General features: G+C 41.8%; 1 protein-coding gene across 1 annotated transcript; it reads right to left on the reverse strand.

Annotated features, from left to right (window-relative positions):
* Positions 1 to 990: 990 nt before the first annotated feature.
* Positions 991 to 11,297, reverse strand: MIS18A (MIS18 kinetochore protein A; the record flags this gene model as incomplete). Its single annotated transcript, XM_082654387.1, has 5 exons — positions 991 to 1,517; positions 2,105 to 2,201; positions 4,755 to 4,877; positions 7,110 to 7,176; positions 10,955 to 11,297. The coding sequence occupies 5 exons, from the start codon at positions 11,295 to 11,297 to the stop codon at positions 1,437 to 1,439; spliced, it is 711 nt and encodes a 236-aa protein (XP_082510513.1). The 3' UTR covers positions 991 to 1,436.
* Between the last annotated feature and the right edge of the window lie 3,413 nt (positions 11,298 to 14,710).

A 14,710-nucleotide genomic window follows, 5' to 3' on the forward strand; every position in this document is an offset into this window, starting at 1 on the left:
ATATTAGAAATTACTCTTCATTGGTGAAATGAGTAGTTTTCAAGATGTATGGATTAGCTAGGAATTCTGCCCCAGAATGAACAGGGTAAAAGGAATTAGGGAGCCAAACTGCCTACCTCTTTGGAATGGCCCTGAAAGTGACTGTTGGAGAATTCTGTTACCCGTGCAAGCAGAAAGTTAGCTGAATCTCGCTGTTAAAATACTCTCCCACCTGTTCTAAATGAACATCCACGCAAGTGCCACCGAAGCACCTAAAAGGACAGGCCCCTGGGACTTCCTCAAGCTCACTGAGGCAGGATGACTGTTTTGTTGCCAGCAGGTGTTGAGAAGAGACCTGGACGGCTCCCTAATTTCAAATTATTAGAGGCTGCTGACAGATACATCAAAAAAGAACTCAATAATTGTGAATGATCAATGATCGAGTCAATTTGACTTGGGAACTTTTATATGACAACTTTAAGTCTCCTCAGACATAATCAGGGCAGTTCTCAAACATGCTGAGTACTAACATTATGTGGCCTCATGTCCACTCGAAAGCAGAGATGGCCTGGGGAAACGTGGGGTTACCTTGACGGTCCTAAGCTGGACCCTCACGCTGCCATGCCCAGTATATGTGTAGAGTTCATGACACCAGGATTTCTGAGCTCAGGTAAATAACTGTTTTGGAAAAATCAACTGTAAAGCACTTTGTTTTAATCTTTATTTTCTCCCTCATTATAAAAACAACATGTGCTTACTCTACGTCTTACATTATAGAAAACTGGAAAACTGAAAACTTCCCCAGAACCCCACCCTCAGAAATGATTACTACTCTTTTTGGTAAATATTCTGCCAGGTTTTTTTGGCATATAGTAGTAAATAAACAGGGTCAAGTGGAATTCTACCGCCACTAGAATATGTGCTATTCTGCTCTCGTGTAAGGTTTTGAATAGTTCTGACAAATAACTCAACTGACCAGTTTCTCCACAGAGCTGTACGCATTAGTTTTCAGAGGAGATTCAACCACACAGTGGGTGGGAAAACTTCTAAGATTTTCTTACCACTCAATATTAAATATTGTTCGAAGTATTAAAGGTGAAATAAAGTTTTAAAAAAATAAGAAATAAAGAATAACGAATTTGGTACTGAGGAGAAAACCGTTCAGAAAATTATGGCGGTTTATCAAAATAAAAACTACTAAATTTCACTTCCAGGAAGTATCACGACTTTAAAATTGGAATTTAGGAAACAATCATCTTTTTACCATCAAATACAGCTGGAAAAGTAATTCTACAATTCTTCTCATTTGATCAGTTGATCAGTTCAAGAGAATGTAAAGTACATGACCATTTTGAATTCTTTCAGTTCTAAGTGAAGTAAGTTATAACAAGAATTGCTACATATGAAACAACTGTCCATCAGCGAAGGACTCCAGAATGGGAGACTTGGAACAGATTTCAGCTTTTGCAGCTGGTAAAGGGCAATTTTGATTCAACCTCCCAAAGCTTTGTTTGCAATGCTGTCAAAACATCTTCCATCTATTGAATTGAAATAAGAATATAAAAAAAAATACATGATTAAAATCATACATGGTTAAATACGATTAAAATATTCATCATTAATACAATTTCTGAATATGTTATGCATTACACACAGATAGTAAGTATTTAACAGAATTCCATTTAAATAAGACATAAGTTTATTAACAGTAGTTCTCAACCTCCAATCTGTAGCTTTTTTATACATTCATCACTATCTTGCCTATCTGTGAGAGGATGTTAACATTCAAAAACAAGGCTATTTTTACCATGAAATAATGATTTAAGAAGATATATTTCTATTTTAATAGTTTTAGAATATATACTACTTTGATTTTAGTATGAAATGTCTTCTTTATTATTTTTTTAATATAGCTTTAGCTTAATTTGTAGTTTGGCTCCCCCCAAAATCAACTTTACTAACAACTGAAATAAATAAGTAAGAATAAAATAAAATAAGCACTCTCTTCCCATGAAAGTGCTAAGGTCAAAACAGAAAACACATTAAGGATTATTCGCGGAGGAGCACTTGATCACTGACTGGAAGTTGTTCATACAAAGATACAAAAAGTGCAGAACAAGATTACCTGCTTCAGAGATTTTTCTATTTCAACTCGGCTTTCAAGATTAAAAAGCTCTTTATCTTCTGACACAATTTGCTTTTCAGAGGACCCTAAAACATAACTGAAGTATAATAACAGTACAGAGTTAAAACATGAAAAGGGAGTAAATATAAAATTTACATGAATAATATTAAGGGAATTCCCTGGTGGTCCAATGGTTAGGGCTCTGCGCTTCCACTGTAGGGGACACAGGTTCGATCCCTGGTCGGGGAACTATGATCCCACATGCAGTGCAGCGCAGCCATAAGTAAGTAAGTAAATAAATAAATACAAAAAATAATGATATTAAAACTTGAATATGTATATCAAACTATATATTAGTACCAAGTAAACACATAAAACAACTACTTTTGTTAATAGCAACCTACATAGGAAGCTGAACTACATGAAATCATGTTTTTCTCCATAACAGCTTTGTCCGAGAGCCCTACATATTTCCCAATATTATAAGTATTTTGTTATTGGAAATCAACTTGCTCTGTAGTAAGTTGGGTGGCAAAACATTACCACTCATGGTTCAAAATTCTATTTTAAAGTTTTAAAAGATCCTGAAGAAGCCACTGCTTTATATCACTTTTTTTTTTTTTTTAATGTAACTTCTCAGGAACGTGTGCATTTTCAAGTTTGACTTTTAGTATATAATTTGTGTAGTCAACTCTTGATTACCTAGATTTGGGCAACATCAACAGTTATCCTGTAACTTATGTTTTGCTCCACTCTCTGGGGTGATGAGATGCTGTGGTTTAGAAAATACAAAGAACAGAAAAATTGGCCTGGTAATGGAAGGAAAAGAGGCCCAGCTTTGGTAACAAATAAATCTAAACAGTAGGGAAGGAGGTGCTGGTATTTCTCAAAGAAAGAAACTTGACTCTTTTGCGTTTCTTTAGTAGAAGTCTTTCCTTACATGTTAACGACTTCAATATGTCCCTTCTTTTGTCAAATAAGAACAGTCTTCTCTTGGAAACCCAAGATTAAATTGATTAAATTTCTGAAAAATGACATGGGAGGTAAAATTGCAGAAGGCAATTAACATCCTGTTTAGAAAAGAAAAATGAGATGGGGGAAAAAATTAAACGGTATTGAGTAATTTATAACACTGTAAATAAACATTACAGAGGGCATCCACTTCTAAAACAAACCAGGTTCCTCGTCATTAAAATTCTGCCCCAAGAGGTATTCAATTGCTCGGGAAAAAACAGCTTCAATACTATGCCCCTCTATGGAGAAATCTTCCACACATTTTCTTTTATACAGATATGCATCACTTTTAAAGTTTTGTACCAACCGTACTGAAGAGTTCACGTTGTTTATACCTGTACTCTCCCCCACATAATTCTCACAAATCTTAGTAGAGTTCTCATGGAGATTAAGGGAGCAGTTGTTTGGGCCTGGGTCTTCTATTTAAAACCAAAACAGATCGGATCCCTCTCTAGGCAGGCCTGCCTGCTTTACGTCAATGAGCAGTGCTTGCTATACTATTCTCTTGTGTAAGGAATATAAAAAGTTTGCAGATTTTATCATTTTGACCTAAACCTGTCTAGTTTCAAAGAAGGTGGCAAAACTGCAGTCATCAAAGAATAATTAAATGAAAAATTATAAGAAGAAAAATACTGTTTTAAATTCTTTAAAGAGAAACGAAATACCTCGAGTAATGAAAGTGTAGGCATTTTTTTTTTTCTTCTTAAATTGTTCTTCTTTCCTGATACTTAAGGTTTCCTAGGCATCTTTAAAATCTTAAGGGTTACATCTTTTCCAGGATAAGTGAAAATACACTGGGGTCAACTGATTGTTTCCTGTTTTAAAAAGGCTAGTGAATTAGAGGGCCATTAAGATATCTGTCATCAGACCCTAATTCACCTGGTCTCCTCACGCTTTTTAGAAGTCTTGAAAAATGAAGGTACTTCCTTGCATCTCTCAAAACAAGCAGACAATTATCTACCACCCTCAAGGAAATAGTTGGACTTTGTATTTCTACTTTTCCAGAACACCAAAGGGACTTCTTTCCTGACCATTTCTGTCCTATTTCTTTATGATATTCTAGGAGACTAAAAACTAGAGGGAAAAATAAAATGGACAAAATATATTGATCCACACAATGGCTTTTAAAAAAAATCCTATTAAACTAAATTCGATTGTTAAGAAAAACAACGTATTTTTACTCTGAAAAATGTTCTCAGTGTTTTCTCCTACAATTTAGAATGACAGATTTTTCCAATAGCAAATAAATCGGGTCCAAACAAAAAAATCACTAGCAGGGCTTCCCTGGTGGTGCAGTGGTTGAGAGTCCGCCTGCCAATGCAGGGGACACGGGTTCGTGCCCCGGTCCGGGAAGATCCCACATGCCGCGGAGCAGCTGGGCCCGTGAGCCATGGCCGCTGAGCCTGCGCGTCCGGAGCCTGTGCTCCGCAACGGGAGAGGCCACGACAGTGAGAGGTCCGCGTACCGCAAAAAAAAAAAAAAAAAAAAAAAAAAATCACTAGCTTTATTGTCAGAAGTTACTTAAAAATATATTTTAACCAGTGTTGATTTAGTTTTGATGTTTTCATACCAATTTCTCTGGAAGCAAGTTTCTGAGAGTTCATTTATGAGCTATTGATTTATACATCAAACTTACCTTTCAATGGCTTCGACACTGAGACAGAACAAGTCCCTCTTGTAGTCTAGATTCTTGGGTGTGCACCTGTATACGTAGCCAAGGTTGAGTGAACATCCTGCGCAGTACAAAGTCTCCAGGATGCTGCAACAAGAAATGCCACTGCTTTAGCAACTGGTTATAACAAAAATCCCACTGTTGAGATCCATAAACACCTAAACATTTAAGTTGCTAAAGTATGTTACTCTGACCCTACTAAGTCATATGTACAGAAGAAGGAAAAAAATGATAGTAAGATGCTTACATCAGAAATGTAGACAGTCGCCTCCAGGCGGCACTGCCTTAGGTATCCAGTGACAAAGGGAATGTACAAAAGTGACGAGAACAGGGTGTACTAAGGTAGTGTTTTCCTAGAATGCAAATGCCTCAATTCAGTATTAAGAAAAATTAACTAAAATTTTGAAATAAGACAAAAAGATTCTACATGTCCTTGTAATGTTATATTGTCCACCAAGGATCATTAGCATTCTGGGGAAGGGATAGGCAAATTTTTTTCTGTAATGATCCAGAGAACAAATATTTTAGGCTCTCAGGCCAGATGGTGTCTGCTGCAACTACCTGCCTCTACCACTGTTAGCACAGAAGCCGCCACAGATAACACATAACTGATCTGTGTCCCAATAACAATGTATTTACAAAAACAGGCGCTTGGGACTTCCCTGGCAGTCCAGTGGTTGAGACTTCGCCTTCCAGTGCAGGGGGTGCGGGTTTGATCCCTGGTGGGGGAACTAAGATCCCACATGCCTCGGGGCCAGAAAACCAAAACATAAAACACAAGCAATATTGTAACAAATTCAATAAAGACTTTAAAAATGGTCCACGTCAAAAAAAAAAATCTTAAAAATAAAAACAAACAAACTGGTGCTTGGCCCATGGGCCATAGTTTGGCATAAAGGATGGGTTCAGGTGATACAAGTAAATAGGACTTAGAAACACTGGTTCAGAGCAAGAGTCAATTCCCTTTTCAATTCTCTAACAATCCTGATTATATATAAAGAGAAGAAAGTCTCAGTCTGCTGCTAGAATGTCTTTAACCTGCATCTCACAGTTGCAAATCTTTTAACAGTAGGAGAACAGACCTCAGGCTCAGAACCAGCCAGGCAATACTATCTCAGCTAGAATTTAATAACATGTGTTTTCAGTGTAATTACCTTCACAGTTACTTTCCAGTTACAGCAAATGACACATTTATGGCAGTAATATAAAGATTCCTTTTTAAATAAATTTAAATAAAAATTAGGAGTCAGTTTAATGAAAAACATTAAGTACATGATAGCACAGCTGTTACACGGATATGGCAAAAATGGTAAAGCTGACGTCAAAATGACCAGAGCTGGGAAGTAGAGTACACTCTGCAGGAAACAAAGACAAATAACAAAGCATCATCCTCGCCCTTACTAATCAGTCCTGCATCCTGAGTGAAGCTGGAACCTCCTCAGGCCTTGCTTTCTTCATCTACAAAATGAGAAGTGATCTAAGGCTGGGTTCTCCAAATTTTAACCACCAGCATGCCAACAGTACAATTTTTGTTATATCCACATACTACCTGTCCTATTATGAATTTAATTCTCCTTAGTCATTTTTTAAATTAAAATACACTTCATTTGAATGGGACACTCTAACGTTACTAAAATTAAAAGCCAACATTTTAAAATAAAAAATATACATGATCATTAATTTCTGTTCAACTGCCTGTGTCCCACGTATTCATATACATCAGTATGACACGTTTCGGGCAACAATACTAGAAGGCAGAGCTTCCCATTCAGTTTGCTGAGGACGCCACTTGCAGCAGATGCGTGGCAGGTATAGCAAGATTCTGACCACTTCAACCATTGGAGTGGCAGCACAGGGCCTGCGAGTGCTGGAGGCCCCATGCTGCTGTTTCTGCAGCCCTGTCTGTTTACCTCAATAGGCCGTATACGTGTGTATGCATGACCTTAGCATTTTCTCTGGGCGCCATGGCATGAAAAAGGTAGGGAGCGTTCACCTAAAGCATCCTTTGGCTTGGAGAGTCCATGATACAGATATTTTCCTTTTCTATTTTTATTTTCGATTTTCTTCACGACAAGCGCAAACACCCAAAAAGGGAGTGTCAGAATGTGCCCTGAGAGGTTTAGAAACGCTTCCATCTCATGTCTAAAGGAGACCACCAGCACTCAAGAATTGGTATATTAGAATGACTGATTTTATACTGATTACCATGAAAAAAGTTTTATCCCAAATCTTACTGCTGATGGTCTCCTTAAAGACTTTTATTTGAAAAATAAACATTTTCGCTAATGTACATATTCACATAGATATAGCCTTACTCACCAACCATTTTCATTTTTACGTTTGGATAGTATCTGTTCCTTATCCACAGAAACATTACAGGAAACACCTAGAAAGAAGAAAGTAACAATAATTTCTTAATGCCGTTTGTTACAATACACACGCAGACATTGAGAGAACTTCTAATTCAACTTTTATTTTAGAACCCAGAAGGCCAGAAAAAAAAAAGGCTCAAAAGTCCCACACACGGGGTAGTTTAAGACTAAATGTACAGGGTCTTCTGGAAAAAGAGCAGAATAAGAGTTATTTCCTTCCGTTCCCAGAAAACTCTGAAATTAACAAAGTGAATAAAAGTAGGAAGAAAAAAATTCAACTGACGGTAAACTTTGGGACAATTAGAACCTCAAATCACGGACTATCAAGAATATCCGCCAGACACAGTAAAACTGGGATCAACCCAAGGAAGAGGCTAAAAGCCTGTGCGTACATCTCCAGATCTCACACGCAGAGCTCGTTTCTCTAGAAGTAACTGAGAGGGTCCTCAGGAGCTCAGCCCAAAACCTTTTAGACCACAACCTGGACAGGGGTCACAGCTGAACCCTAGAAGCAGCAGGAAACATTCCCGTTTCCCAAGTTCAGAACACACTAAAGGCGGGGGAATCGGGAGCAGAGGGACATGAAGAAAGGACATCAGACCTACAATGGCCAGAACAGACTCTCGATTTCACCTCCTCTACAGTCTACCTTAACTCAGTAAATTCCACTTCCATCTACCCATCGCTCAAATCAGAAACCGGTATCACCCGATTCACTGTCTCCTTATACTTCTCCCTGCAGAGACACTCCACAGATAAACCTGTCAATTCTACCTCACAACCCTCACTCCAGCCCCCAAACCACCTCCACCTCCTCTGGCTGGACGGCTGCACTAGCTCCTCACTGACCTGCCCACTTCCATGCTGCTTCTTCTCTTCAGTGCATCCTCCAAAGAAAAGACTGGGTCATATCACTCTCCTGCTTAAACAACAACTCATGCACTAGAATAGATTCTCATTCCATAGAACAGCCTACAAGGCCCTAAATTTTCTGGCCCCTTCCTTCCTCCCTAAATATTATCTTTAATCTACCGTTCGGTCTCGCTAGCCTCAAGGCCCTTGCACTAGCTGCTCCCTGTGCCTGGAAAAAGCAAAGAGCATGACGCCAGAACTGAACATGCAGCCAAGTTGACATTCCTGTATAAAGACAACAGAAAGACATTTTCAAGCGCTCAAACTTGAAGCTTTCTTGGGGATGGGAAAACCACTGGTGAAGATTAATCAAATAAACCACACAGGAATGAGAAAGCTATTAATAAGCCTTCTCATTATTAATAAGAGTCCTGGACTTGAGAAATAAGTTCATAGAAACATTGTATTAAAGCTAAAGGACGATGCTATGGCTACGGAACAGTATGTAAATGTTATAAACCTTGACAAAGTAAAAACAATTAAACTAACTCCAATTGGAGCGGGGAGGGGAATGGAAATTAATCCAACATTCATTTTCTAATCTTTCACTGGGAGGAAGGGGGGAGGGTGTTAAATCAATTTGTCTAAAGCTGATAAAAAAGGATATTTATATATACTTTTTAAATTTTAAAAACTACTGGTATAGACAAACTAAATAACAGAATAGTGTTTTCATAGATAAAACAAAAGCGCCCACGTGATAAAGGAGAGAAAAGACGTAAAAACAGAAAGGATGGTAAAGATTTAGCACCAAACATATCAATATTATTTCTTAAAAATAACATAAATGTCAATGACATTTATGTCAATGACATAAACTCACCTACTAAAAGGAAGAGCTTCTCCTACTGTATCAGAATCAACCCAAATACATACATGTTGCTCTAATGGTGGCAACACTGGGAAAAAACCCAGATCTCTGTCAACAGGGGCAGACTGGGAGGATGAATGGCATCTCCATTAAAGATATCACTTACATGGTGCTTCCTATGTCTTCTGAGCACATGACACACATCAACTCACTTAATCATCCGAATCACCCCATTAAGTATTATCCCCATTTTTACAGAGGAGAAAACTGAGGCACAGAGAGACTAAGTAGCTTGCCCAAAAAGACACAGCTAGTAAGTGGCAGGCCAGGATTCAAACCCATGCAGTTGAGGGCCATGATCTATACTGCCTCTCAGCAGGGGTACAACAAGAAGCTATTAAAAACGTGAAGTATATCTATATGCACTAATATGGAAAAATACTCAGAATATATGTGCAGAATAAAAAAGTAAGGATGCTTAACAGTATAAATAATATAATCTCAAGTATGTTTTGAAAAATTTACATCTTTAGGGAATTCCAAAAAATTTACATATTTAAACATGCTCATACATGCACGGAGAGTATCTGGAAGTATAAATGAGAATAAAGCATGTTGAACTCTGGGGACATGAGAGTGTCAGCATTGGGGGATAAATCCTTTTGCATTGATTTTAATAGCTGCAAAGGGTTAATCTCAATGAATTGTATGGGAAATGTATGTTCTTAGGCTTTTGTTTAACAACTGAAAGGGACTATCGTTAATTGCATCCTTAAGGAAAAGAGGTTCCAAAAAGTTTCAGGTTAACAGGTGGACACTGCTGTCCTCCTTTCTTCCCAATATATCCCAGGAAGGAAAACATTCCACAAATGTCAACGAATCGGTGGTGAATTTCTGCCATAAAATATTTACAGAATTCAAACAGAGCATAAATTTCATCTTGAAAACCACAAGTCCAAAAAGAACATACATTTTTACACCAACTCAGAAAAAATATGTGAACCACTCCCCTATACAAATACTATGAAAACAACAAAACCAGGAAACGTTGGGGAAACATAAAGGTTTCAAAAGATACTGGCTCTACCAGTTACCTGTATGTTTACTACATCCTCCTTCCTCTCCAATTTTGATAGGATTGTTGGTGCTTTTATTGCAAGTCTCCTTTAATTTTTTTGATGCCATTATGTTCTGTCAACTCTACGGTTGTTAACACTTCAGACGGTAAATGTGTCCGCTGATACAACTATGAAGACTTGAGAAATCAACCCTGACATCCCCCGAAGGAAGCACGCAGCTGAAAAGTTTAATGTCCTAAACCATTAACAATACTATTTACCGATTAACAGCCCGCTAATTTCTATGAGGAGTAACACAGAATATCTACACCCTAAATGCTTACAACCTAGTTGGTCATTTTTTTCTAAGTAATGCTCACGACGACACTGATTCATCCACTGCTCTTCCGGGACGGGGGAACCTCAGAAAAGAACCTGTCACTCGTGAATCCAAGGTGCAGGGATGACTCTCCTCCTCCCCTTTTTCTGGGACAGCTCACCGTCTCAGATTTTTCTGCTTTTAAAGACCCTAGGAGGGTCTTCCGTGGTGGCGCAGCGGTTAAGAATCTGCCTGCCAATGCAGGGGACTCGGGTTCGAGCCCTTGTCCGGGAAGATCCCACGTGCCGCGGAGCAATTAAGCCTGTGTGCCACAACTACTGAGCCTGCGCTCTGGAGCCCGCGAGCCACAACTACTGAACCCATATGCCACAACTACTGAAGACCGCGCGCCTAGAGCCCGTGCTCCGCAACAAGAGAAGCCCCTGCAATGAGAAGCCAGCGCACCGCAACAAAGAGTAGCCCCCGCTCGCCCCAACTAGAGAATGCCCACGTGCAGCAACGAAAAACCCAACGCGGCCAAAAATAAATAAATTTATTAAAAAATAAACAAATAAATATAAATAAAGACCCTGGGAGGCCCCGAAACACCTCCGCCTCCTCCGGGGCCGCCCAGGTGCGGCACACCCGGGAAGAAGGCGGTCCAAAGTCCTAAGCCCCCCGCCCGAACTGACAGCGCAGCAGGATGCAGTTGGTGTCTTCCTGGCTCGTCACCCAGCTCAGCGAGTCGCCCAGCGGCCGCCGGCAACCAGAGCACAGAAACACCAGCGGCCTGTCCTCCTCCTCCGCCGGCTCCGCAGTCTCCTCGCGCCGCGTCCTTTCCGTGCTGGCCACCGACGCGTCCCCGCTCACGCAGCTCCACATGCTCGCCCACTTCTGCAGCAGCTGGTGGCGGCTCGAGTCTTCTGAGAGCCGCTTGCCTAAGAGCGAGGAGTTGCCCCACTTGCCCTTGTCGCCACACGCACAGCTAGTAGAGGAGCATGTTTTGCAACAAGCCTGAGACCAAGGACCCGCCATTAGCTACAAATTGCCTGCGCCGCGGAGGGTCACGGGAAAAACGCCGTTGCGCGTGCGCGAGGCGGGGCGAGGCGGCGCAGGGGGAGGGGGGAGGGGCGGCAGGCAGCCTGGGAGCGCGCTTGCTCGCGGTGGAGCGGGGCCTGGCGGGGGAGTCACTGCGCCTGCGTCGCGCTTTCCAGCCTTAGGAAATTGAGGCTGCCGGAGATCCGCTCGCTAGGCTGCCTGGGGAGAGAGTGCAGCCTCTTACATAGGAGGGGAAGCGTCTTTGAAAAAGTTAGTCCCACCGAACTACATTACCAGCCCCTCACGGAGACCTTGGCAATGGTTACGAAAGAGAATATGCCGCCTATACACCACTCAGAGATAGAGGAGTTGGGGCGCAGTCCTGCTTTCTCCGGCCTCCTCCATGTTTCTGTGGCTACAGCCCCTCAAATTTAGCGTGCCTGAGAGTCACCTGGGAGCTGGATGGGACACAGATTTCTGAGCCCCACTGTGGACTGAAAAAACAATGCACGACTTAAAAGTTGAGAATTATGTTTTATGTGGTGGACTCGCTGAGGACTTCAGCCCAGGAGGCGGCCTGTCAGATAGTTGGGAGGGACTGCTCCAAAGAGGTAAGGAAGGAGCCAGGATACACAGGAGATTTTGGAAAAACAAACAAATCAACAACAACAACAAAAACAGGTAGTTGGAACATCAGATGATGTTGTCTTTTTAAATTTTTTTATTTATTTATTATTTATTTTGGCTCTGCTGGGTCTTAGTTGCGGCACGCGGCACATGGGATCTTTAGTTGTGGCCTGAGACTGACCTTCATGGTTGTGACTTTAGTTGTGGCATACGGACTCTTAAGTTGCGGCATGCGAACACTTAGTTGCAGCATGCATGCGGGATCTGGTTCCCTGACCAGGGATCAAACCCGGGCCCCCTGCACTGGGAGCGTGGAGCCTTACACACTGGACCACGAGGGAAGTCCCAAATGATCACTGTTAATTAAAGAAAACCAGACATCTGAAGTTAATGAATTTAGCGCTTTTTTGTATATGGGAAGATGCAAGAATCTGGGCTCATTGAAATCAGGGCTGCTACAGTGGCTGATGGCTCGATAGCCAAAACATCCTTTGTTTACTCATATGGCAGGCACCATTCTCTGTCCACACCCCCTTCACAGATTCTCCATCAATAGGTCAGGATGGGCCCCAGAATTTGCTTAACAGGCTCCTGGGTGATGCAGATGCTGTCAGTCGGGGCACCTCCACTTTTGGTTGCCACTGCTTTAGTTTGTCTGCCTAACTTCCTTGAGGTGGAGAAAGCAAGGGTTGTTGGGGAGCCACCCTGTCACATGTTCCTTTTATGCATTGTTATTGCTCTAACGAGACCCCGGAAAGGGCCCCAGATCACTCAGGCTAGCACTGCAAGGACAAGCTGGAAAGGTGGGTGTGGGTAGCAGTGGTGTCACTGGAAAGCATGGAAGTGCCTCTGCTGTCTGGATCTGCGAGCCCCTCGCCCCTTGCACCAAGTGAGCATTCCTTCTGTCTGGTAAGGACAGCCTTCCTCAGCTGCCCCAGAAAGCCGGCCTCTGACTTTAAAGCACCACAGGTTAGGACAGGAAAGGATGGTGGGAAATGGACCGGCTGCATCATGGACAACCTGGCGGCGTATCTGGGAAGAAAGGAACCCCCAAGGTCCTATGTCTGTTCTTAGAATCCTTTGGGTGTGTCCTAAGTCACTGCCCACTTTGCTTGGTCAGGTAAACTATCTACCAAAAAATTTGCTTCCAACTTTAGTGCCTCTGGCCACGAGCAACAAGCAAAAACTTTGGAGTCAAAAGCCTTGGGTTGACCTAACCCTTCAGGAGGTATAACCACCGTGTAGGAAACCGGAAAGGCTACTTGCCTTCCCTGAGTCTAATTTTTCATGGTTTACGTGGGTCAGTACTGCAGTGGGGTTGTTATGGGGATCGTGATATAATATGCATGAAAATACTTTATCTCTAGCAAACTGTGCCCATGTTCATTAGTCTCCAAGTGGGAGAAAATTCTTCAGATATTTTAGGCTTTTATTTCACCCGTGGAATTGCCTTCCCTCCTCTGCTTCTTTTGTGGAGGCAAGCCTGACCTCGCAGGACTGCTGTTTTCAAGCACAATATCTCTGGTACAAGTAAATGGGTAATAACCTTGGAATTCAAGGGATAATCTCTTTGCCTCAGACTTTGGGTTCCTACTGGCAACATTAAATACTGTGGGATATCCCAGTAAGGAAGGAATGCAGAGCAGGGCTGCCTGACGACTTTCAGCGGTCCTAGGAACTCGTGCCTTGCTGGGCCCCTTCCTCCATTTAAATTTTAAAAACATTGTTTTAAAATAAATCATCATCATAATAATAGTTTACAACAGTATTGCTATAAAGATATATATGCAAATATTATACTTTAAAATATTTTCTTTGACCTAAAAGTTCATTTGTTTCCTGCTGACTTCAAAATTCAAACATTTTCATGGGGCCCTAAAAATATCACAGGCCCTCAGCTTTGTGTCTAATGGAAAAGTCGTCCCCGAGGCAAAATAAACGCCTTTTAAAGTCTTGAGTATGTTTGTATTACGAATATAAAATATTTAGATACCCACAAAATCACGTTTTATGTAGGGACAAAAAGAGATGCTTGGGTACGATAACCTTGGACTGGGTGGGTGTAATTTTTTTTTTTTTTTTTTTTTTGTGCGGTATGCGGGCCTCTCACTGCTGTGGCCTCTCCCGTTGCGGAGCACAGGCTCCGGACGCGGAGGGTCAGCGGCCATGGCTCACGGGCCCAGCCACTCCACGGTATGTGGGATCCTCCCGGACCGGGGCACGAACCCATGTCCCCTGCATCGGCAGGCGGACTCTCAACCACTGCGCCACCAGGGAAGCCCTACCACCCTTCTTCTTAATTACACAACTAGGAGATGTGGATAAGGCTGAGTCTAAGCCCCATCACCACCACGACCATCACCACCAATTCCAAGAATGGGTCCCCAGAGGTTTAACCCAATGGGGAGAACCCACGTCTCTCCCACAGTTACTGAGCAGGGATGGCTCCTACCCCAGGCTTAAGCCAATTGGCACACGGTGCTCCCCTGGCTTTAGGAATTGACTCGGGATAAGAACTTGACCCACGTTGTCAAATTTTATCCAGTCAGAGTAAGTCTCAAGACTCTTGTTTAGTGGTTGAGGGAAGAGATATCCTCTTTCTTCGCTGGAAGCACATACCCATGTTGTATGGCAACCACCTTGTAAACACAGATGGGCAGAACTGAGAGAATTACAGAGAAATGGAGCACATGATGGCTGGACTTCTTCAATTATGTGAACCAATAAATTCTCTTTATTGTGGAAGCCAGTCTGAACTGTTTTGTATCTTTTTACTAGTAATT

This window comes from Grampus griseus, assembly GCF_964374135.1.
Source record: "Grampus griseus genome assembly, chromosome: 5".
In the NCBI taxonomy this organism is placed as follows: domain Eukaryota; kingdom Metazoa; phylum Chordata; class Mammalia; order Artiodactyla; family Delphinidae; genus Grampus; species Grampus griseus.